This window comes from Chanodichthys erythropterus, chromosome 1, assembly GCF_024489055.1.
Source record: "Chanodichthys erythropterus isolate Z2021 chromosome 1, ASM2448905v1, whole genome shotgun sequence".
Lineage (NCBI taxonomy): Eukaryota > Metazoa > Chordata > Actinopteri > Cypriniformes > Xenocyprididae > Chanodichthys > Chanodichthys erythropterus.
The window spans coordinates 34,697,716-34,721,960 of NC_090221.1; the positions used below are offsets into that span (position 1 = coordinate 34,697,716).

Genomic DNA, 24,245 nt, shown 5'->3' on the forward strand with positions numbered 1-24,245 from the left:
ATTACTGTTTTTTACTGTATTTTTAATTAAATAATGTAGCCTTGGTGAGCAGACGAAACTTAATTTAAAAACATTACAAATCTTAGTGGTTCCAAACTTTTGTTCCCCTGATGATGGTTCTGCTGCCCTGCATTCAGGACCCACTAATGAAAATCATTTTATTTTGAAATGAATGCTTTTCAAATTGAACACAATTTATTTGGCATCACAAATTATAAAGGCAGGTTGAACAGAAAAAAAAAAAAGAAAAGAAAAAATGAATTTCAGAATGTCTTTGCTTTAATGACAGCCTCACTTGAGCTGACATATACAACATTTGATGATCAAAAAGTACATGGTCAGTACATGGTCACTCTCACAGATTTGCTTTTCAGTGACCTAAATCTCAAATATTTAATTTCAGGGTATTTCAAAATCCTCTAACCAGTTTATTTCCAGATGAAAATGTAAAACATCCCATTTCAATGTGATCTTAGAGCAGTGGTCTCAAACTCAATTCCTGGAGGGCCACAGCTCTGCAGAGATTAGCTCCAACCAGCTCCAACTCACATCTGTTTGGAAGTGTCTAGTAATCCTGAAGACCTTGATTAGCTGAATCAGGTGTGTTTGATTAGGGTTGGAGCAAAACTGTGCAGAGCTGTGGCCCTCCAGGAATTGAGTTTGGGACCACTTAGAGTCTTGGACCCTACTGCACAGTATTAATTTAATTTAACATCAAACAATGACTGGTTCACATCTGCTTTCTGGAGTGATTTTTCCTGGATTCTGTGCTTCATGGATTCCACAGAAGACATATTTTGTACGGTAACAGCTAGGCCCATGGGACGCCTGTCTATCACAGTTCATCGGGGGAGTGTAAGCTGAGGTAAGGTGAGTGTTTATGTGTTTCCTCTGTTCTGCTCTTTTAGCCAGAATGACTCAGCACACATATCCTGCTGAGACTACGCAGATGCAAATCAAAGACACAGTGACGTCTAAATGAACGGTTGCCATAAATCAGAAATAAAACTCATGCACAAACTGCCATCCACCATCTGGTGCAGAATAAAAGTGCAGGTTAGAAAATTCACTGTGTAGTGCACTCTCAATCACTGAGTTACATCAGGAGGAATGAGTGAGTGTGGAAGTAAAGGTGAAGAGTAAGAAATAATATGTAAGAATAAATACATATTGCTTGCAGTTTTAAGCACTATTATTCTGCTCATGCTAAAGCCAAACTCATCCACAACGTAGCTTAATGTCAGGTTCAGACGCTTGTTTACTAAATGTGTTCATAAAGATTATATATGCACTATGTATGCAGTGTGTTCTGTCTGTAAAACTGAGAAACCATTGACACAATAGGTGTTGAAATGTGAAAAATGTAAAAATGTTTCCTTTAAAATTGTGTTTGATCTATGTATTTAGTTAATTTTAAAATGTAATCAGGTTTCTGAGAATCCAGTAACAGTATGATTCACATACTTTTAAATGACATGAAAAATGTAAAATAATAATTGTATAGTTTTAAATTGAAACAAATGATTACAAACTAAAGGTTTTAACAGTTTTCATATCAGGAGTTTATATATATATATATATATATATATATATATATATATATATATATATATATATATATATATATATATATATATATATATATATATATATATATATATATATATATATAATGTGCAAAAAAAAAACAGTTATAGTAAGGTGCTGTAAGGTTTTTTATTAGAGAATAATGAACATTCAAACTACAGGAATCCATGGTACATACATGTAAATGAAAGGGGTCAAAGTAAAAAAAAAAAAAAATTAAAAATAAAGATTAAAAAAAAAACAAAAACAAAAAAACTGGCAGATGAAATAGTTGCATTTGATTTCTTATTATTAATAAGTAACACTAAGATTAAACTGAAAACTGAGTCATGAAAACTTTAAAACATGGTTTATATTGACAAAATGTACATTTATGCATATTATACTGAATAATATAATAATAATCATACTGAATAAAATCAAAAGGTTCAAAACCAATTTTATAGGTACAACTTTACATTAAAATTAAATAGTCTCTGAGACTGCATGACCAAATAAAAAGGAGCTGTGACTGTTCAGTAAACCACCATTGGTTGATGACAGTCTCAACCTTCTGTGCCTTTTTTTATGACCTTTATTTATAAATAATGAATATTTCCTTTCTTTTTTTCCTCAACATCTCGTATCTGATGAACTATCAACCAATATTCAACCAAGACACATAATGAGATGTTTATTTTGCTCACAGTGTTTGTACGACTCAGCAGCGCCACCGCCTGTAAACATTTCACAGCCTGTGTGTGTTTGAGGTGTATGACTTCAGAATGAAGAAATAAGCAGCTTTTGTTTAATTTAACTTGTAAAATTTAATTAATAAACAATTATCATATGAATATGAGAAATTTAACATGTATTGATATATCAGGTGTGTTTTTACAAATGATTCTTTTGAGATGAAAGTACTAGGCAATCGATCACGTGATAGCATGACATTTTACTTTTTATTTTAAGTAATTGATTAATCAGTTTTATTTTAGTTTATGCTCATATGTGTGTTTCGGATGTTTTCATAAAACTTATTATTCCTGATATCTAAGAGAATTACTACGACTACAGGACGGTTAAGTAGCGTTAGTACTAATATAATAATATTATGGTTTTGATTGGTTACAGAGGGTTATTATTGTTATTATTATTATTATTAGTAGTAGTAGTAGTAGTAGTAGTAGTAGTATTTCATATTGTGAACCAATCTTTGCATGTAGCAAGATAGTAAGATTTTTTATTGTTTTATTTATATTTAGTAAGTTTTTATTTATATTTTGGAGAAGGCTATTTGTAGACACAGTAACTGGGAGAGGACTAGAAAATGTTTTAATTTGTTTCCCTTGAAAATATATCTGATGCATCATCATCATCATCGTGTACATGTTAAAGTCATATTTAAATTTGCTACTATTCAGCAGTAAATCCACATTGTTCTTGCCCATTTACTTTTATATGTTTTACAGGGTACCTCAGTTGTCATCTGATGTTTGCAGAATATGTAGTATATATAAAAAAAAATAATAATTCGAATTAATAATTCAGAACATAAATGTTTAGCCCAGCTCTACATCTGACATGCAGGAGGGTGCAATATTTGAGATGAGACGCTGGAGAGGAACATGTCATTCCGGCCTGACTCACTGCGCGCCGCTGTGCCGCTCCATCTGCTGGTCTGTTCAGCAGTCAAACAACAGAGACACATGGCCAGTGTTGAGACACCGCTTATTCTAACAAAATAATGCAAAATACAGTGACATGGCCGGCCCTAGATAAAATATAAATAAGATCCCTAGACCTGATTCTGAAATAGTCAGTCCGCAGATCTTGAAAAGCTTAATGCAGAGATGAACGATTCGTTTCAGGTAGGATTTCATTATCTGATTCATTGCTTCATATTGTGCAATAATACAGTACATTATATATCCTTTATATTATTTTATTCTATTTTTATATATATATATATATATATATATATATATATATATATATATATATATATATATATATATATATATATATATATATATATATATATATATATATATATAAAATATACTTTAGCATGTCAACAATCAGCACCATTTCTGAAGAGCGCGCAATGCGCCTGTGCTTAAATGCGTAAGGTAACCCCAGAGTGTGACGCAAGATGGAACCCGCGATAAATCAAACATCATATAAATCAAAACAATGGAGATTAAAAACAGTGAAGTAGTCTTCAGATGCCATGTTCATAACAGCAGCATTTCGGAGAAAGATGCGTAGTGGAAAAATCTTCTGACTGTATTAAGCGCATATGGGAGTAAAGTACTGCATGTAAACGTGATATAAAAACGAAAGGATTTCTGTTGTTTCGTGTAAATGAATTATAATAATCTTGCATTAATTGCGATCTTAACGACAGTCCTACTGAGGTGTGGCCATGTTACTACAGTCTAGTTAATTTCTCCAACGATGCATCTATGGTGGATAGAAGCAGCCAGTTTCCATGTTGTACATGAAACGTACCCCAGGTTTGTAATGACATAAAGGTGAGTATATATTTATTTAAAATATATTTATAAGTATATATTTGAAAACGTGTTCACGTGATCATATCACCGAGTCATTCGTCTTCCCTGGCCAATTATAAAATGTGGCAATAAGCTTTAGTATGATTTTTTTTAATTTTTTACTTTGTTGTAAATCCTAATGTCTGTAAATATCACTTGAACATTTCAATTGTAATCCACTTAAGTTTAAGAAAGAACAAGGTGTCGGTGATATTTATGTGGGGTTTTGTGTTGTGTATCCCTCTCAAGGTATTTTCATATGAGGCGCTGTCCATGGTGCTGCACAGTGAGTCTGGCTCGTTGAGTTATACATTTATGTTGTATTTGTGTTCTTCAGCATTTTCTGCTAAAGTATAGCACAAGGCAGGCTTTTTTATGTTAGTGAAAGTCATTTTTCTCATCCTGTCAAAGATGAGTTGCGGAGAAGCCACGATATTAAGTAATTTAACGAACACCAATCCTTAACAGCCAAGGTTCCTATTAGTCATGCTGTTTAAGTTGTGAATGTTATGCAGTTTCTCAGTTTAACACATAGTGTCGCTGTTCACCAGTAAAATCATTTCATGTCATATTATACTTTACTCCACCCTGTTCCTGATGTCATTGTTCAGGGCTTACACAGCTCACATCGAAAACAGAATCGACATTGACTGTCTAATCTGTATTTTTATTACTATTATTACTATATAATTTTCTAAACACATAGATTTTATAACAAGCTTTTTTTCCCCTTGTGGATTTCAGAGGCATCGGTGCTGCTGTCGAGATGTTTGGTCTTTTGTTCTTCGTGCTGATGGCGCACACCGCTTATGGAGACGTGAGCTATTCTTTCCCGGAGGAGATGAAACGCGGATCTGTGATTGGAAATATAGCAAAGGATCTCGGACTCGATGTGAACAGACTGTCATCTCGTAAGGCTCGCATTGATACTGAAGGTAACAGAAAACGATACTGTGACATTAATCTGAATACTGGAGAACTGACCGTAGCGGAGAGAATCGACAGAGAGGGACTTTGTAATGAAAAAACGTCATGTGCTCTCAATTTCGAATTAGTTCTAGAACACCCGCTGGAGATACATCGTGTCACTGTTCAAATACAAGATATTAATGATAACACGCCAACATTTCCTAAAGATACGATAAAGCTTGAGATAAGCGAGAGTGCTGATAAAGGCGCTCGGTTCCGCGTGAATGAGGCTCATGATGCTGACATAGGAAAGAACGCAGTACAAAGCTATTCCATTGAAAAGAATAACCATTTTCTTTTGTCTGTTAATACAAAGGCGGATGGTGGCAAAAATGTTGAGTTAGTTTTAGACAAAGAGTTGGATCGTGAGCAGCAGAAAGAGGTGACATTAATTCTCACTGCGGTAGACGGCGGGACTCCACCGAGATCAGGTACTGTAGCCATACACGTCACTGTGCTGGATGCTAATGATAATGCTCCAGTCTTTAGTCAGGCCGTCTATAAAGTCAGTCTGCCTGAAAATTCTCCTCTAGATACTGTAGTGCTGACAGTGAGCGCTACTGATGCTGACGAGGGACAAAATGGAGAAGTGACATATGAGTTCAGTCGTATTTCGGGAAATGCAAAAGAATTATTTGATCTTAATGAGAATAGTGGAGAGATTAAAGTTAAAGGTCAAATTGATTATGAGGAGGAGGTCCAATTTGAAATGCTCATTGAGGGAAAGGATGGCTCTGGTCTTTCTTCTGACACTAAAGTTATTATAGAAATTACAGATGTTAACGACAATTCTCCCATTATAGTGATTAAGTCATTGAATAGTCCCGTTCCCGAGAACGCGTTCCCCGGTACAGAGGTTGGCATCATTAATGTTCAGGACAGAGACTCTGAGAATAACGGACAGGTGCGCTGCTCCATTCAGCAGAACGTCCCATTTAAACTCGTTCCTTCGATCAAAAATTACTATTCTCTGGTGACCACAGGTGAATTAGACCGCGAGCTGCTCTCTGATTATAATCTTACAATCACTGCTACTGATGAGGGCTCTCCGCCTTTATCTTCCACTAAGAATCTTCACTTGACTGTAGCTGACGTCAATGATAATCCACCTGTATTTCAGGAGCACAATTACAGAGCTCATGTGCAAGAAAATAACAAACCGGGCTCCTCTATTTGTTCAGTATCAGCTACAGACCCGGACTGGAGACAGAATGGCACTGTAGTTTATTCTCTGTTGTCCTCTGATGTCAATGGCGCACCGGTGTCCTCCTTTCTATCCATTAACGGAGACACCGGGGTCATTCATGCCGTGAGGTCGTTTGATTACGAACAGCTGAAGAGTTTCAAAGTGCTCGTGTTAGCCAGAGACAACGGTTCTCCTCCTCTGAGCAGTAACGTGAGCGTGAGTGTCTTCATATCGGATGAGAATGACAACTCCCCTCAGATATTATACCCCTCTCCGGAGGGAAACTCCTTCATGACCGAGATGGTGCCCAAAGCTGCTCAGGCGGGCTCTCTGGTCTCCAAGGTGATCTCCGTGGACGCGGATTCTGGCCAGAACGCGTGGCTCTCGTATCACATTATTAAAGCCACTGATCCGGGACTTTTCACTATCGGTGTCCACAGCGGGGAGATCAGGACGCAGCGGGACATTTCTGAATCTGACAGCATGAAACAGAACCTTATTGTGTCCGTGAGAGATAACGGACAGCCCTCTCTCTCAGCCACGTGCGCGTTGTATTTACTCATATCAGATAACTTGGCTGAAGTTCCAGAACTGAAAGACATGTCTCATGACGAGAGCAGCTCCAAACTGATGTTTTATCTGATCATCGCGCTGGTGTCCGTTTCCACTTTCTTCCTGACCTTCATCATCATCATCCTGGCCGTGAGGTTTTGTCGCAGGAGAAAGCCCAGACTGTTGTTTGATGGAGCTGTAGCCATTCCCAGCGCGTATCTCCCTCCAAATTACGCAGAGGTGGAGGGCGCGGGAACTCTCCGCAGCACTTACAATTATGACGCGTACCTGACCACGGGCTCGCGCACTAGTGACTTCAAGTTCGTCAGATCTTATAATGAGGGCACACTGACTGCTGACCTGACTCTGAAAAAGACTCAGTCTGCTGTGGATGATCTTGAAGGACTTGATGCAGAAATGAGCGACTCGTTTCAGGTAGGACTATGTCTTTCTTTATAAATAATTGTGTGGATTTATTTTTTTAAACTTTAGTACTTTCATTGGCAATGTTTTCTGTTCTTGGCAGGTCATGTGGCTCTTTCAACTTTGTTTTATTGTAGACACTTTTGAGGGTCTGTTTGAAGTCAGAAATGTCGCTGCATTAAGTGATCTTTCTACACTTTTTTTCTGGTCTAGTATAAGTAATTGTAAATCATGTGGAACGATTCACACAGTTTTGGTTCAAAGTGGTAAAAGTTTTTTGCCAGTAATCTTTTTCAAGGTGACACGTGTTGAGTTTGTGATAAAATGTTATTTTAAGCAGTTTTACATTTCACTTATGTCTTCTTTAAATGCAGTTAGTTTATAGGGAATTAATTACGGATGTCAGTTAGGCCTGGTTCTACAGGGTGCTAGAGGATGCTAAGTTCCTTTAAATGAAAACAGCATCAGCACCCTCAGTTGAAAAATGTTTCGCAAATATGTTATTATTACACGTGACGTTAGTGAGTATTTGTTTTTGCGCTCTGGAGAGCGTCAAAAGGTTTTTTTTTTTGTTTTTTTTTTTTGTTTTTTTTCATGCTAGCTAATTCTCTCACAACATACAACGTCTGGACACAATATATACAAGAGATTCACTGTGCAGTGTAGAATAAAAGTTTACATTTTTATGCTGCTAAGAAGACCAATGGGCTCATACACGCTGCAAAGTTTCGGAAGTGACATCCACAAAAGCTGGATTCACTCTAGACATTGCAATGAGTGAAAGTGATAACCACATGAACTGGACAAAATACGGTATGTCAAATAAGATGTGCATTAATGTAAAGGAAGACGAATAGGTTAATATAAATATTTCAAATTTCGTAATCAAAATATTATTGAATATCTATTACAATTGTGTAAAAGTTATTGTAATCTTGTAAATATCTCTCACTACGACTATGCATTGCTATTTTTGTTATGGTGGTGTTTAGGAGCCATTGCTTACACGTTACATCTGCATTTTACTAGATCACCATTCTGCAGCCTATTGTCAGCAATATTCCGTTGAAGAAAGTATTTTAAACGTAATTTTAGTCTGATTGGAAATAGCATAGGTCAGGTTTTCTCTGTCGCTGTCTATGGTGCTGCACTGGCATTTACTCTTAGTGTTTGAGTATTTTGCTCGTAGTTCTCAGTCCCTCCATTTTTTTTTTTTTTTTTTTTTTTTTTTTTTTAATACACACTATGCTTATGTTTATCTCTCCCTCTTCAGAGAATGTTGATGTTGGCTCTTGCTTTGTTAAACAATTATATAACAATACAATAAGCAGTTGTTAAATAAGTATACAGCGGCCAGTCTTCGTATGTTCTAACACTTAATTCTGTCAGAGATATTAATGCAATTTCTCATTTTAACTCACAGTGTCGCTGTTCACCTGCAAAACCGTGTGTGTGTTCAGTACACATCTCTCCACCCTGATTCTGATGTCATACACAGGGCTTCAAACTCGTCTCGTTATAGAAAATCGTCTACAGTGACAGAAGGACTATATGTCTGGCAATCAGTCTATTTTTCCCGAATTTGTTCATTTCGTATTTTAAATATTATTTGTTCTATATCTTGATTTATTTTTGTTCAGTTTCTTAAGAATTCAAAAGGTTCTGCTTTGCTGTCGAGATGTTTGGTCTTTTGTTCTTCGTGCTGATGGCGCACACCGCTTATGGAGACGTGAGCTATTCTTTCCCGGAGGAGATGAAACGCGGATCTGTGATTGGAAATATAGCAAAGGATCTCGGGCTCGATGTGAACAGACTGTCAAGTCGTGATGCACGTATTGATACTGAAGGTAACAGAAAACGATACTGTGTCATTAATCTGAATACTGGAGAACTGACCGTAGCGGAGAGAATCGACAGAGAGGGACTTTGTGGAAAAAAAGCTTCATGTGTTATTAAACAGGAGCTCGTGCTGGAAAATCCTTTAGAGCTGCATCGATTTATTCTTAATATTCAGGATATCAATGACAATTTACCACAGTTCAAACAAAGTACGATCAAACTCGAAATTCAGGAATCAGCGGACAAAGGATCTCGTTACATATTAGATGAGGCCCACGATGCGGACATTGGTATGAATTCGGTGCAGTCATATACATTGGAAAACAATGACTATTTTATCTTAAGTGTTCTTACCAGTGTAAATGGAGGAAAATATGGCGAGCTAGTTCTTAATAAAGAGTTAGATCGTGAGCAGCAGAAAGAGGTGACATTAATTCTCACTGCGGTAGACGGCGGGACTCCACCGAGATCAGGTACTGTAGCCATACACGTCACTGTGCTGGATGCTAATGATAATGCTCCAGTCTTTAGTCAGGCCGTCTATAAAGTCAGTCTGCCTGAAAATTCTCCTGTAGATACTGTAGTGCTGACAGTGAGCGCTACTGATGCTGACGAGGGACAAAATGGACAAGTGACCTATGAATTTGGTCATTTACCAGAAAGTCTTTTGGAAATATTTTTTTTCGATGCTGTGTCTGGTGAGCTTAAACTAACAGGTATCGTAGATTATGAGGAGGAGAGTTTAATTGAACTACCGATTCAAGCCAAAGACGGTCAAGGATTAGCAGGTCGATCCACTGTATTAATACACGTTACTGATGTCAATGATAACTCTCCTACAATAATGACTAAATCTGTCAAAATATTGATTCCTGAGAACGCGTTCCCCGGTACAGAGGTTGGCATCATTAATGTTCAGGACAGAGACTCTGAGAATAACGGACAGGTGCGCTGCTCCATTCAGCAGAACGTCCCATTTAAACTCGTTCCTTCGATCAAAAATTACTATTCTCTGGTGACCACAGGTGAATTAGACCGCGAGCTGCTCTCTGATTATAATCTTACAATCACTGCTACTGATGAGGGCTCTCCGCCTTTATCTTCCACTAAGAATCTTCACTTGACTGTAGCTGACGTCAATGATAATCCACCTGTATTTCAGGAGCACAATTACAGAGCTCATGTGCAAGAAAATAACAAACCGGGCTCCTCTATTTGTTCAGTATCAGCTACAGACCCGGACTGGAGACAGAATGGCACTGTAGTTTATTCTCTGTTGTCCTCTGATGTCAATGGCGCACCGGTGTCCTCCTTTCTATCCATTAACGGAGACACCGGGGTCATTCATGCCGTGAGATCGTTTGATTACGAACAGCTGAAGAGTTTCAAAGTGCTCGTGTTAGCCAGAGACAACGGTTCTCCTCCTCTGAGCAGTAACGTGAGCGTGAGTGTCTTCATATCGGATGAGAATGACAACTCCCCTCAGATATTATACCCCTCTCCGGAGGGAAACTCCTTCATGACCGAGATGGTGCCCAAAGCTGCTCAGGCGGGCTCTCTGGTCTCCAAGGTGATCTCCGTGGACGCGGATTCTGGCCAGAACGCGTGGCTCTCGTATCACATTATTAAAGCCACTGATCCGGGACTTTTCACTATCGGTGTCCACAGCGGGGAGATCAGGACGCAGCGGGACATTTCTGAATCTGACAGCATGAAACAGAACCTTATTGTGTCCGTGAGAGATAACGGACAGCCCTCTCTCTCAGCCACGTGCGCGTTGTATTTACTCATATCAGATAACTTGGCTGAAGTTCCAGAACTGAAAGACATGTCTCATGACGAGAGCAGCTCCAAACTGACGTTTTATTTGATCATCGCGCTGGTGTCCGTTTCCACTTTCTTCCTGACCTTCATCATCATCATCCTGGCCGTGAGGTTTTGTCGCAGGAGAAAGCCCAGACTGTTGTTTGATGGAGCTGTAGCCATTCCCAGCGCGTATCTCCCTCCAAATTACGCAGAGGTGGAGGGCGCGGGAACTCTCCGCAGCACTTACAATTATGACGCGTACCTGACCACGGGCTCGCGCACTAGTGACTTCAAGTTCGTCAGATCTTATAATGAGGGCACACTGACTGCTGACCTGACTCTGAAAAAGACTCAGTCTGCTGTGGATGATCTTGAAGGGCTTGAAGCGGAAATGAGCGACTCGTTTCAGGTAGGACTAATTCTTTCTTTAAAATGATTTGGTGGATTTAAATTGTTTAAATGTGTATTTATTTATTTTTTTCAGCTTGACTGATTTCATTGGCAATGTTTTATTTTATTTTTTTCTTTCTTTCTTTTTTCTTGGCAGATCACGTGGCTCTTTCAAATGCTTTATTGTAGACAATCTTCTAGGGTCAGTTAAAGTAGCTGAATTACGTGATCTTTTACAAATTTCTTTCTGGTCTAGTTTGAGTAGTTTTATGTCATTTGGTTTTATTTATTTATTTATTTATTAATTATTATTTGCCCTAACTGCCATTTTGGGTTCAAAGCCACAAAATTTGTTAGGAACCCTTTTAAATGTTGCAAGGGTGTGCTGAGTTTGTGATAAAATGTTGATATTTAAGCAGTTTTTCGTTTCTCTCATGTCTTGTTTTATGCAGTTGGCTCTACAGGGTGCTAAGAAAACAGTAACAGCACCCTCAGTTGATACTGTAATAATAGCATATTATAGAAACAGATCTGGCAAGCGCTACAGTGCATATTTGTTTTTGCGCTTTGGAGAGCCTCAAATGTTTTATATTTACAACTTATTTTTACAGTGGTGAGCAGTGTATTCAATCACGGACATATCTGTTGATCTCTTGAATGCAATGGCCAATCAGATATATTTAAGTTCGCCAGAATCTACTCACTACAACTTTTACTCTCTACTTTCTGTATGTTTTACTCCAGTACTTTTGTGATGCAGTTACACATTACATTTTTTATGGCACCTAACTTTTTCTGCAGCAGTTTGTTTCTGCTATAAAGAAGCGATATCGCAATCTTAGGGCACTGAAGGTACTATATCTTGTGTGTTTTTCCTTTACTCACCCAAACGTGTCAACAAGGCTACTTTACCTAAATGCAAGTGCATTAGCAGGTTGTTTCTGAATCGCAGGTTTTTGATTTATGAGATGAGGTCATGGCTGCAGCCGGTGATGAGGCTGAAACCAGCACATGCAGTGCAAGTAGACTTTGACTATTTAATTTTACTTAACATTATTTTATTTATCCACTATATTGACAAGTCCTTTTTGAAGGATATTGGTTTACTTATGGCATTTTTTGTGCACTTGAGCTTAACTGAGACTTGAGAATTTGTAGACGTTTAAGAGGCTGTTGTGTTGACCTTGATTTATTGCAACATTGAGGTGTTCAGTTTTATTTTGATTTTAGAAAATAAACTTGATTTCTCATCTTACAAATCAATTGTTTCTTATTTTCACTGGCGTGAAGACTAGAGCAACTTTGAACCTATATTTAGTATGAGTAAAATACTTAAGTACTGTTAAAATCAGATACTCTAACCCCCAGTTTCACAGACAAGACTTAAGCTAGTCCTAGACTAAAGTGCATGTTTGAGTTGTTTTAACTGAAAGAAACTTGTACTGACATATTATAAATATGTCACTGCCATTGTTTTGTCTCAAGGTGCACACCAATAATGTTTTTTTTTTTCTTCTTTTTTTCTATTGTATGTTTTTAAAAGCTACTCAAATATCCTAATTGAACTAAGGCTTAATCCTGGTTTAGGCTAAGCCCCATCTGTGAAACCGGGGCTAAGACTTTTACTCAAGTTGTTTTGGAATTGGTTACTTGTAACTTGTAATGGAGTCATTTTCGCTGTAAGGTATCTGTACTTTTACTCAAGTATGGTTTTCAGGTATTTACACCTCTGCATAGTGATAATAATCATAGCAATGGACTGGACAAAAGGATCTGTGCACTAAGCAATGTAAATGCAGATAATATATTAAAAGATAAATATTTGAATTTTCGTATCAAAATATATTTATTTTTAATGCTGTTGAAATTATTTGCAAAAGTAATGTCTTGTAAATCTTGTAAATCCCTTACCATACATTGCTGTTCCTTGTTATGGTGGTGTTTAGGAGCCATTGCTTATTTTGCTCTTACAAATTTGGAGCTCTCTATCCCTCCGATGCTTTTGTTTGTTTGTTTTTAATAATACTGGGATTGCGTTTATCTCTTCCTCTTCAGAGAATGTTGCTGTTGGCTTTTTCTTTGCTAAACAATTACATAACAATAAAATAAGTGTAAAGTTGTTAAATAAGTATGCAACGCCTGTTCTTTGTATGAGATCAGAGATGTCAGAGATGTTGTGCAGTTTCTTATTTTAACTCACAGTGTCGCTGTTCACCTGCAAAACCATGTGTGTGTTCAGTACACCTCTCTCCACCCTGATTCTGATGTCATACACAGTTTCAAGCTCGTCTCGTTATAGAAAATCGTCTACAGTGACAGAAGGACTATATATCAGGCAATCAGTCTACTTGTCTAAACATTCATCATTTTGAGTTTTCTTTTTACATATTTGTTGTTTATCTGGAGAAAATTTCTGACTAGTTTATTGGGAATTTGACTGGTTCTGCTCTGCTGTCGAGATGTTTGGTCTTTTGTTCTTCGTGCTGATGGCGCACACCGCTTATGGAGACGTGAGCTATTCTTTCCCGGAGGAGATGAAACGCGGATCTGTGATTGGAAATATAGCAAAGGATCTCGGGCTCGATGTGAACAGACTGTCATCTCGTAAGGCTCGTATTGATACTGAAGGTAACAGAAAACGATACTGTGACATTAATCTGAATACTGGAGAACTGACCGTAGCGGAGAGAATCGACAGAGAGGGACTTTGTAGAGAAAAACTGACGTGCTATTTACATTTTGAATTTGTTCTAGAATATCCATTGGAATTGCATCGTGTTAATCTCCAAATTGTAGATATAAACGACAATTCTCCCGTGTTCTCTAAAGATTTTGTCAAGCTTGATATTAGTGAATCTGCAGATAAAGGAGCGCGCTTTAGAGTGAATGAAGCGCGTGATCCAGATATAGGACAAAATTCTGTGCAAAGCTACACATTGCAGAGGAATGATAATTTTGTGCTTTCTGTTAATTCTGAAACTGAAGGTGTAAAAAATATTGAGTTAGTTTTAGAAAAAGAATTGGATCGCGAACGAGAGAAGGAAGTGACATTAATTCTCACTGCGGTAGACGGCGGGACTCCACCGAGATCAGGTACTGTAGCCATACACGTCACTGTGCTGGATGCTAATGATAATGCTCCAGTCTTTAGTCAGGCCGTCTATAAAGTCAGTCTGCCTGAAAATTCTCCTCTAGATACTGTAGTGCTGACAGTGAGCGCTACTGATGCTGATGAGGGACAAAATGGAGAGGTGACATATGAGTTTGGTCATTTAACTGAAACAGCAAAACAAATATTTTCATTAGATGACAAAACTGGAGAAATTAAGCTGGTAGGATCTGTCGATTTTGAGGATGAGGTAAGATATGAAATTATTGTTGAAGGAAAGGATGATTATGGCCTTTCCACCATCACAAAAGTTTTTATAGATGTCACAGATATTAATGACAATGCACCAGTTATAGTAATTCAATCTCTAAGCAGTCCCATTCCCGAGAACGCGTTCCCCGGTACAGAAGTTGGCATCATTAATGTTCAGGACAGAGACTCTGAGAATAACGGACAGGTGCGCTGCTCCATTCAGCAGAACGTCCCATTTAAACTCGTTCCTTCAATCAAAAATTACTATTCTCTGGTGACCACAGGTGAATTAGACCGCGAGCTGCTCTCTGATTATAATCTTACAATCACTGCTACTGATGAGGGCTCTCCGCCTTTATCTTCCACTAAGAATCTTCACTTGACTGTAGCTGACGTGAATGATAATCCACCTGTATTTCAGGAGCACAATTACAGAGCTCATGTGCAAGAAAATAACAAACCGGGCTCCTCTATTTGTTCAGTATCAGCTACAGACCCGGACTGGAGACAGAATGGCACTGTAGTTTATTCTCTGTTGTCCTCTGATGTCAATGGCGCACCGGTGTCCTCCTTTCTATCCATTAACGGAGACACCGGGGTCATTCATGCCGTGAGATCGTTTGATTACGAACAGCTGAAGAGTTTCAAAGTGCTCGTGTTAGCCAGAGACAACGGTTCTCCTCCTCTGAGCAGTAACGTGAGCGTGAGTGTCTTCATATCGGATGAGAATGACAACTCCCCTCAGATATTATACCCCTCTCCGGAGGGAAACTCCTTCATGACCGAGATGGTGCCCAAAGCTGCTCAGGCGGGCTCCCTGGTCTCCAAGGTGATCGCCGTGGACGCGGATTCTGGCCAGAACGCGTGGCTCTCGTATCACATTATTAAAGCGACTGATCCGGGACTTTTCACTATCGGTGTCCACAGCGGGGAGATCAGGACGCAGCGGGACATTTCTGAATCTGACAGCATGAAACAGAACCTTATTGTGTCCGTGAGAGATAACGGACAGCCCTCTCTCTCAGCCACGTGCGCGTTGTATTTACTCATATCAGATAACTTGGCTGAAGTTCCAGAACTGAAAGACATGTCTCATGACGAGAGCAGCTCCAAACTGACGTTTTATTTGATCATCGCGCTGGTGTCCGTTTCCACTTTCTTCCTGACCTTCATCATCATCATCCTGGCCGTGAGGTTTTGTCGCAGGAGAAAGCCCAGACTGTTGTTTGATGGAGCTGTAGCCATTCCCAGCGCGTATCTTCCTCCAAATTACGCAGAGGTGGAGGGCGCGGGAACTCTCCGCAGCACTTACAATTATGACGCGTACCTGACCACGGGCTCGCGCACTAGTGACTTCAAGTTCGTCAGATCTTATAATGAGGGCACACTGACTGCTGACCTGACTCTGAAAAAGACTCAGTCTGCTGTGGATGATCTTGAAGGACTTGATGCAGAAATGAACGACTCGTTTCAGGTAGGAGTAAGTCTTTCTTTAAAAGAATACTTTGGTGGATTAAAATTGTAAACTTGACTGATTTCATTGGCAATGTTTTCTTATAAATGTCATATGAATGTGTTTGTGTATGATTCATTACCAAAAAGCTGTTAAGACAGCAAAAGTAAAATATTTGTCGGATCTTAAAGCTAAAAATGCGCACAGTCCAAAAATATTATTTAATACCATAAATAGTGTGCTAAATCCGATATCTAATCTATATCCTGATCCGTCACTTACTGCTTGTGAAAATTTCCTCAAGTTTTTTATGGACAAAATTGAAGATATAAGATCATGTATTTTTCCCTCTTCTTCTTTGGACTTCCATCAGCACACATCAATAGTAACATATTTATCTGAATTTATTCCAATGTCTCAGTTACCTGGTACAAATTCTTCAACCAATGAAGCCCACCTTTTATTCATTGGATGTTGTTCCTCGCCTTTTACTAGCTACACTTGACACTTTCAGTGGTAGTTTATTGTCAATAATTAATAGTAGTTTAACCAATGGTATGGTGTCATCTTATTTTAAACATGCCATTGAGCAGCCGCTGCTGAAAAAAAAAAAAAAAAAAAATCTCGATCCAACACTTCTGAATGATTATTGTCCCATCTCTAAATTGCCGTTTGTATCAAAAGTTCTGGAGAAGGTTGTGTTTAATCAGCTTTCTTCATCCTTACAGGAAAATACTATTTTTGATAAATATCAGTCTGGTTTCAGACCACAGCACAGAGTCTGCATTGCTTAAAGTATTAAATGACTTATTGCTGACTGTCGATTCTGGTAATTGTGCTGTTTTAATTTTGCTGGATCTCAGCGCTGCATTTGACACCCTTGATCATGACACTCTTTTAAATCTTTTACAGAAAATTGGGATTCAGGGTCATGATTTAAATTGGTTTATCTCACATTTAAAGGATCAAACATTTTCTGTAGAGACTGGCAATTATTCATCATCTCGTGCACCAGTTTTGTATGGGGTTCCACAGGGCTCAATTCTGGGTCCTGTTTTATTTTCTTTATACATGCTCCCTTTGTATACTATTTATAGGAAGTATAATGTCTCATACCACTGTTACACAGATGATACTCAGTGTTATGTTCCCTTACATCCAAAGGATGTTTCTAGTCTGCAGTGTTTGTTTGATTGTCTGAGAGATGTTAAACAATGCATGTCTGCCAACTTCCTTCAGTTTAATGAATCAAAGATGGAAGTCTTCATTTTTGGCCCATCTGCTTCTACAGAGGCTGTTGCCAGTAAACTGGGAGCTCTCTCTGGTAATCTGAAATTTAGGTGTTACTTTTGATTCTGCTTTGACATTTTGGATAAACAGATCAATGCTGTGGTCAGAAGTTGTTTTTATCAGCTAAAGAATATAGCTAAAATTAAGTCATTATTATCATCCAAAGATATGGAGTCTGTGATCCATGCTTTTCTTTCATCCAAATTAGACTATTGTAAAGTATTGTACTAGGATGTTTTACAGTCTCTATTGTCACGTCTTAAGCTTGTTCAAAATGCTGCCGCGAGATTGTTGACAAGGAAGAGGGAACATATTTCACCAGTGCTAATCTCTCTCCACGGGCTCCCAGTTAAAAACATTATTGTTTGTTTATAAGGGTTTGCATGGACTGGCTCCTCTATATATTTCTGATCTTCTTTCATTTCACCATAATACATCCAGAGAACTTCGATCAACTAGTAGCTGACAGTTGACTGTTCCAAGGACAGTATTGGGGAAGTTACTTTTAAAAGTAATGCATAACAATATTGCGTTACTCCCTAAAATATTAACTAATTGTGTTAGTTACTTTTTATGAAAAGTAATGCGTTACATTACTTTTGCATCACTGTTTCTCACCTGGGCTGGGCTTGCTTGTTTGTTTGTTTGTTTTTTAATAACAACAAAAAAAGTTCTATTTTTGGCAAATATAAAGGCCCTTTCACACCAACTGTGAAATGAATAAGCCTCAGGCTGAAGGAAAGGCATATTTACACTTGTACAGTAGAGGGTGCAGCTCAAACAAACCTTTCAGCTGTGCTGCCATTCTGGATTAAAGAAGAATATGACACAGGAGAAGAAAGTTAAACACTCTTATTTGTAAATATACTCTCAAGAAATATTTGCTTGTTAGTATGGTTGAATTGGATAACTGAAGGTCCACAGCAAAGACATTGGTTAATAAAGTGGATTAAATACATAAAATATATTTGTTTAATTTAATATAGTTAATTATTATAGGTTTGTGTAACATTTTGAGATTGCATTTCACTATTTTTATTCATTTTGAGGAATACTGAATGTTTTCATGCAAGTGAGATGAGTAAATGCAACTTCACATTTAGTCTAGAACTACAATAACCATCATGTTCACACAGTGCACACAACACCTCTGCACTTTATTTCTCACAACATGAACAGGAATAAATGTACGGAGCCCCTAAAAATGTTACGTGGTGGTGGAAAAAAATTTGGGATGGGAGGAATTTTTTTTTTTTTTTTTTTTTTCTCAAATCTTTTGCGTTCTCTCGCAAAGATGTTTTGCGTTCCCACGCAAAGATGTTTGCGTTCCCTCGCAAAGTTATAATCGTTCCCTTGCTGTGAGCTCGGACAAACACTTCGTCTTTAATGTCCCGCTGGCTGGCAGTAGTGTTTCAGTTAGTAACATACGTTAATAATGCACGCAAATAATGCGCGGCTCATAGAGTTTGATTAGAGTTTGCATAGATTTGCACTTTTCAGACGGTCCCTTTAGGCATGTATCTCCGCCGCCTGCTCATAGAGACCAATTTATTATAAAACACATTTGAGGAAAATTGGGTTGTTGTAGCTTGTTGTCTAGGTTACTATGATTGGAAGTAGCTGCATTTGTGTTTTAACAACGTTTAGCTCACGAGTTATTAATCCGGGAAGCTCGAATCTGTGAATATATTGCCAACTGAATTGCTTGACATAAGCACTGACTGCATTTCTTCATTTTTGAGTCCAACAAGTTCAAACTCTATGAGCCGCGAATTATTTGCGTGCAAAAGTTGCGTAGGAACGCAAAACATCTTTGCGAGGGAAAGCAAAACATATTTGCGAGGGAACGCAAAAGATTTGGAAAAAAAAAAAAAAAAATTCCTCCCATCCCAAATTTTTTTTCCACCACCACGTAAAATTTCCTTCCTTCCCATTTTTTTTCTACCACCATGTCCCTTAAGGGGCTCCGTAAATTTGTGATAAATATAAACAGCCTTTCGTTTCTCTTCATGTCTTTTAATATAGCGATGAAGGGAATTCATCTCGTATTCATCTCGTTTTCACGAATATTCCGTTAAGTGAAGTATTTTATCCCTGTCGCTGTCCATGGTGCTGCACTGCCATTTACTCTTAGAGTTTGATTGTATTGCTCTTACATATTTGTAACTCTCAATCCCTGGATAGCTTTTATTATTATTATTATTATTATTATTATTATTATTATTATTATTATATAGCACACTATGATTATATTTATCTCTCCCACATCAGAAAATGTTGCTGTTTTTTTTTTTTTTTTTTTTTTTTTTGCTAAACAATTATATAATAAAATGAGTATATAATTGCTAAACAACACTATGCCCGTTCTTTGTATGTTATAACACTTCATTCTGTGAGAGAAATTAATGTCATGCAGTTTCTTATTTTAACTCACGGTGTCGCTGTTCACCTGCAAAACCATGCGTGTGTTCAGCACACATCTCTCCACCCTGCTTCTGATGTCATACACAGGGCTTCAAGCTCGTCTCGTTATAGAAAATCGTCGACGGTGATCGAAGGACTATTTCAGACATTGGATTTATTTTTACACTTATGTTTCTTTTACATGCTACTTTGTTGTATTTCTGCATTTAATTTCTAATCAATTTCTGACGCATTTTAAACGCTCTTAATTGCTGTCGAGATGTTTGGTCTTTTGTTCTTCGTGCTGATGGCGCACACCGCTTATGGAGACGTGAGCTATTCTTTCCCGGAGGAGATGAAACGCGGATCTGTGATTGGAAATATAGCAAAGGATATCGGGCTCGATGTGAACAGACTGTCATCTCGTAAGGCTCGTATTGATACTGAAGGTAACAGAAAACGATACTGTGACATTAATCTGAATACTGGAGAACTGACCGTAGCGGAGAGAATCGACAGAGAGGAGATTTGTGGAAAGAAAGCTTCATGTGTCATAAATCAGGAATTTGTTCTTGAAAGTCCTCTCGAACTGCATCGCTTCATTCTAAATATTGAAGACATAAATGATAATTCACCACAGTTCAAACAAGGTATAATAAAATTCGAAATACAGGAATCAGCGGTCAAAGGATCTCGTTATTTATTAGATGAGGCCCACGATGCGGATATTGGAATGAATTCAGTGCAGAATTATGTGCTGCAGGACAATGAACACTTTCTTCTCAGTGTCCTAACGCGTGCAAATGGAAGAAAATATGGTGAGCTAGTTCTTAATAAAGAGTTGGATCGTGAGCAGCAGAAAGAGGTGACATTAATTCTCACTGCGGTAGACGGCGGGACTCCACCGAGATCAGGTACTGTAGCCATACACGTCACTGTGCTGGATGCTAATGATAATGCTCCAGTCTTTAGTCAGGCCGTCTATAAAGTCAGTCTGCCTGAAAATTCTCCTCTAGATACTGTAGTGCTGACAGTGAGCGCTACTGATGCTGACGAGGGACAAAATGGACAAGTGACCTATGAATTTGGTCATTTATCGGAACGCCTTCTGGAAATATTTTCCCTTAATTCATTGTCTGGAGAGATTAAACTAAAGGGACTCATTGATTATGAGGAGGAGAGTTTAATTGAACTGCCAATTCAAGCCAAAGATGGTCAAGGGTTAGCCAGTCATTGTACAGTATTAATAGATATTACTGATGTCAATGATAACGCTCCTATAATAGTAATTAATTCTCTGAACAGTCCCGTTCCTGAGAACGCGTTCCCCGGTACAGAGGTTGGCATCATTAATGTTCAGGACAGAGACTCTGAGAATAACGGACAGGTGCGCTGCTCCATTCAGCAGAACGTCCCATTTAAACTCGTTCCTTCGATCAAAAATTACTATTCTCTGGTGACCACAGGTGAATTAGACCGCGAGCTGCTCTCTGATTATAATCTTACAATCACTGCTACTGATGAGGGCTCTCCGCCTTTATCTTCCACTAAGAATCTTCACTTGACTGTAGCTGACGTGAATGATAATCCACCTGTATTTCAGGAGCACAATTACAGAGCTCATGTGCAAGAAAATAACAAACCGGGCTCCTCTATTTGTTCAGTATCAGCTACAGACCCGGACTGGAGACAGAATGGCACTGTAGTTTATTCTCTGTTGTCCTCTGATGTCAATGGCGCACCGGTGTCTTCCTTTCTATCCATTAACGGAGACACCGGGGTCATTCATGCCGTGAGGTCGTTTGATTACGAACAGCTGAAGAGTTTCAAAGTGCTCGTGTTAGCCAGAGACAACGGTTCTCCTCCTCTGAGCAGTAACGTGAGCGTGAGTGTCTTCATATCGGATGAGAATGACAACTCCCCTCAGATATTATACCCCTCTCCGGAGGGAAACTCCTTCATGACCGAGATGGTGCCCAAAGCTGCGCAGGCGGGCTCCCTGGTCTCCAAGGTGATCGCCGTGGACGCGGATTCTGGCCAGAACGCGTGGCTCTCGTATCACATTATTAAAGCGACCGATCCGGGACTTTTCACTATCGGTGTCCACAGCGGGGAGATCAGGACGCAGCGGGACATTTCTGAATCTGACAGCATGAAACAGAACCTTATTGTGTCCGTGAGAGATAACGGACAGCCCTCTCTCTCAGCCACGTGCGCGTTGTATTTACTCATATCAGATAACTTGGCTGAAGTTCCAGAACTGAAAGACATGTCTCATGACGAGAGCAGCTCCAAACTGACGTTTTATCTGATCATCGCGCTGGTGTCCGTTTCCACTTTCTTCCTGACCTTCATCATCATCATCCTGGCCGTGAGGTTTTGTCGCAGGAGAAAGCCCAGACTGTTGTTTGATGGAGCTGTAGCCATTCCCAGCGCGTATCTCCCTCCAAATTACGCAGAGGTGGAGGGCGCGGGAACTCTCCGCAGCACTTACAATTATGACGCGTACCTGACCACGGGCTCGCGCACTAGTGACTTCAAGTTCGTCAGATCTTATAATGAGGGCACATTGACTGCTGACCTGACTCTGAAAAAGACTCAGTCTGCTGTGGAGGATCTCGAAGGACTTGATGCAGAAATGAGCGACTCGTTTCAGGTAGGACTAAGACTTTTAATTATGTTTTTTATTTATGCTCTATGCTGACTTTTCTTTGGCAAAAGGCTCTGTTTTTGAAACATATTGCTTTGCTCATTCACGTAATATTTGTAGTGGGTTAGTTTGAAATTTGCTATTTCAATAATAATTTATTTTTAAATTTCAGCTTATGTTTCTGTTTGCGCAAGTATTTCATATCTCCCGCTATAGACCCACATCGTGTACACGCAGATCAATACCATTTTGTTGTTGTTGTTGTTGTTGTTGTTAATAAGAGACGGATTGTGCGAAACTACTTGTTATTGGACACATTCTTCCAGAAATAATTGGTTTAATTGGGATTTCATAAATGTTAATTATCAATTGAGATTATTTAAGTGTCTGAAAATAGACTCGTGATGTGTCGTTGCAATTAGGTATATATTTTTTCTTTATTTTTTTGCCTTCCTTTCGTGTTGTCTGTTGTGTGAATTGCACTTAAAAATATTGATGTTGTTGTTTTTTCACTCGGTTCACTCAGGTAGTAAGTTATAGTATAAAGGGAATATTTCTATTCGCTGTCCATGGTGCTGTACAGGCAGTGTCTGTGGCTGGTGAAGTTTTTCCATTTCTACTGAGTCTGTCTGAATACAGTCGTGTTTTTTTACGAATAGAAGCTCTTGAAAATCGAGCGTGTTCTCTTTAAATCATATGAGAATGTTTGGTTGTGCAGGGCATTTAATAATGTGAAGTCATTTCAAGTGCATCAAAAGTGTTACATCCTTGCCATTTATTGTCAGGGATTTTAGAGTTTCATAATTGCACTCTGTATTGCAGTTCACAAGTGAAACCGTTGGCCTTTACATTGTTTCTCTCCACTCTGTTCATGATGTGAAATCACAGTTCGCTGTAGACAACAGATGATGTTGAGCAGTGTCCTCACCCTTTGTTTATTATATTGACCATGAATTAGATTCAATCATTTGCATTGTCTTGAACATGTGTGTTCTTTATAAACTGGTCAAATTTATGTTCTTGAAGGACATTATGCGGACATGAGTGATTCAAAAAGGACTAACGAATACTTTCTTTATAAATAGTTACGGACTGGGTTTACAGATTATATGTGTATATGTAATTGAATTGACTGCTTTCATTGACAACAGACTCTTTAAAATAGCAAGATCGTGTGGCTCATTCAAGTGCTTTTAGACAAACGAACATTTGTGGGTTCAGTTTAAAGTCTAAAGTTTAGTTAAACTAGTCTTTTTTTGTTTGTTTGTTTGTTTGTTTTTAAAATTTTCCTGCTGATGTATGATCAATTCTAAGTCATATATCATGTTTTTCATTCTTTTTATGTCACTTTAGCCATTTTTTTTTTATTAAAAAAGTTTACAGTTATCCTGTCTGTTGGTGGCATTTTAAATGAATGTGTGAAAACTGACTCTTTCTGTTGCCTAATATTTTTGTCAAGCTCATTGTATCGTTTTGTCTAAAATCCCTTTGTGTGCTATATGGATGCAGCGGATGTTTGTAAACGAATCTATTATAAAATGTTGCTGTTTGCGTTTTTGTTTGTTTTGTTTTTGTTGTTTTTTTTCTTATCAAATTCTCCTTTAGGCTACGTGAAATTTGTTTTTTTAAAGGAAAGTGAGTTCCAATGTCAGCGATTTTTAAATGCCAATTATGTTGGAATTTAAAAAAACAGAGCAGGTTTTACTGTTGCTGTCAATGGTGCTGCATCGACATTTAGTCTTGATTTTGGGGGGTGGGTTTGATCCTAAATCTTCTCAGCACATAATCCTGTCAGAGAT

At 38.4% G+C, this 24,245-nt stretch overlaps 4 protein-coding genes across 4 annotated transcripts; all 4 read left to right on the forward strand.

Annotated features, from left to right (window-relative positions):
• Nucleotides 1-4,890: 4,890 nt before the first annotated feature.
• Nucleotides 4,891-7,476, forward strand: LOC137035346 (protocadherin gamma-A11-like). The gene is made up of 2 exons (XM_067408565.1): nucleotides 4,891-7,266; nucleotides 7,468-7,476. Exons 1-2 carry the CDS (start codon nucleotides 4,891-4,893, stop codon nucleotides 7,474-7,476), a joined length of 2,385 nt encoding a protein of 794 aa, XP_067264666.1.
• A 1,404-nt stretch (nucleotides 7,477-8,880) lies between these two features.
• On the forward strand, nucleotides 8,881-11,392 carry LOC137035406 (protocadherin gamma-A10-like). The gene is made up of 2 exons (XM_067408688.1): nucleotides 8,881-11,308; nucleotides 11,384-11,392. Exons 1-2 carry the CDS (start codon nucleotides 8,933-8,935, stop codon nucleotides 11,390-11,392), a joined length of 2,385 nt encoding a protein of 794 aa, XP_067264789.1. The 5' UTR covers nucleotides 8,881-8,932.
• Nucleotides 11,393-13,748: 2,356 nt separating this feature from the next.
• Nucleotides 13,749-16,175, forward strand: LOC137035469 (protocadherin gamma-A11-like). Its single transcript, XM_067408812.1, has one exon. The coding sequence runs from the start codon at nucleotides 13,749-13,751 to the stop codon at nucleotides 16,173-16,175; it is 2,427 nt and encodes an 808-aa protein (XP_067264913.1).
• Nucleotides 16,176-20,076: 3,901 nt separating this feature from the next.
• Nucleotides 20,077-24,060, forward strand: LOC137035522 (protocadherin beta-15-like). The gene is made up of 2 exons (XM_067408943.1): nucleotides 20,077-22,452; nucleotides 24,052-24,060. The coding sequence occupies exons 1-2, from the start codon at nucleotides 20,077-20,079 to the stop codon at nucleotides 24,058-24,060; spliced, it is 2,385 nt and encodes a 794-aa protein (XP_067265044.1).
• The last annotated feature ends 185 nt before the right edge of the window (nucleotides 24,061-24,245 follow it).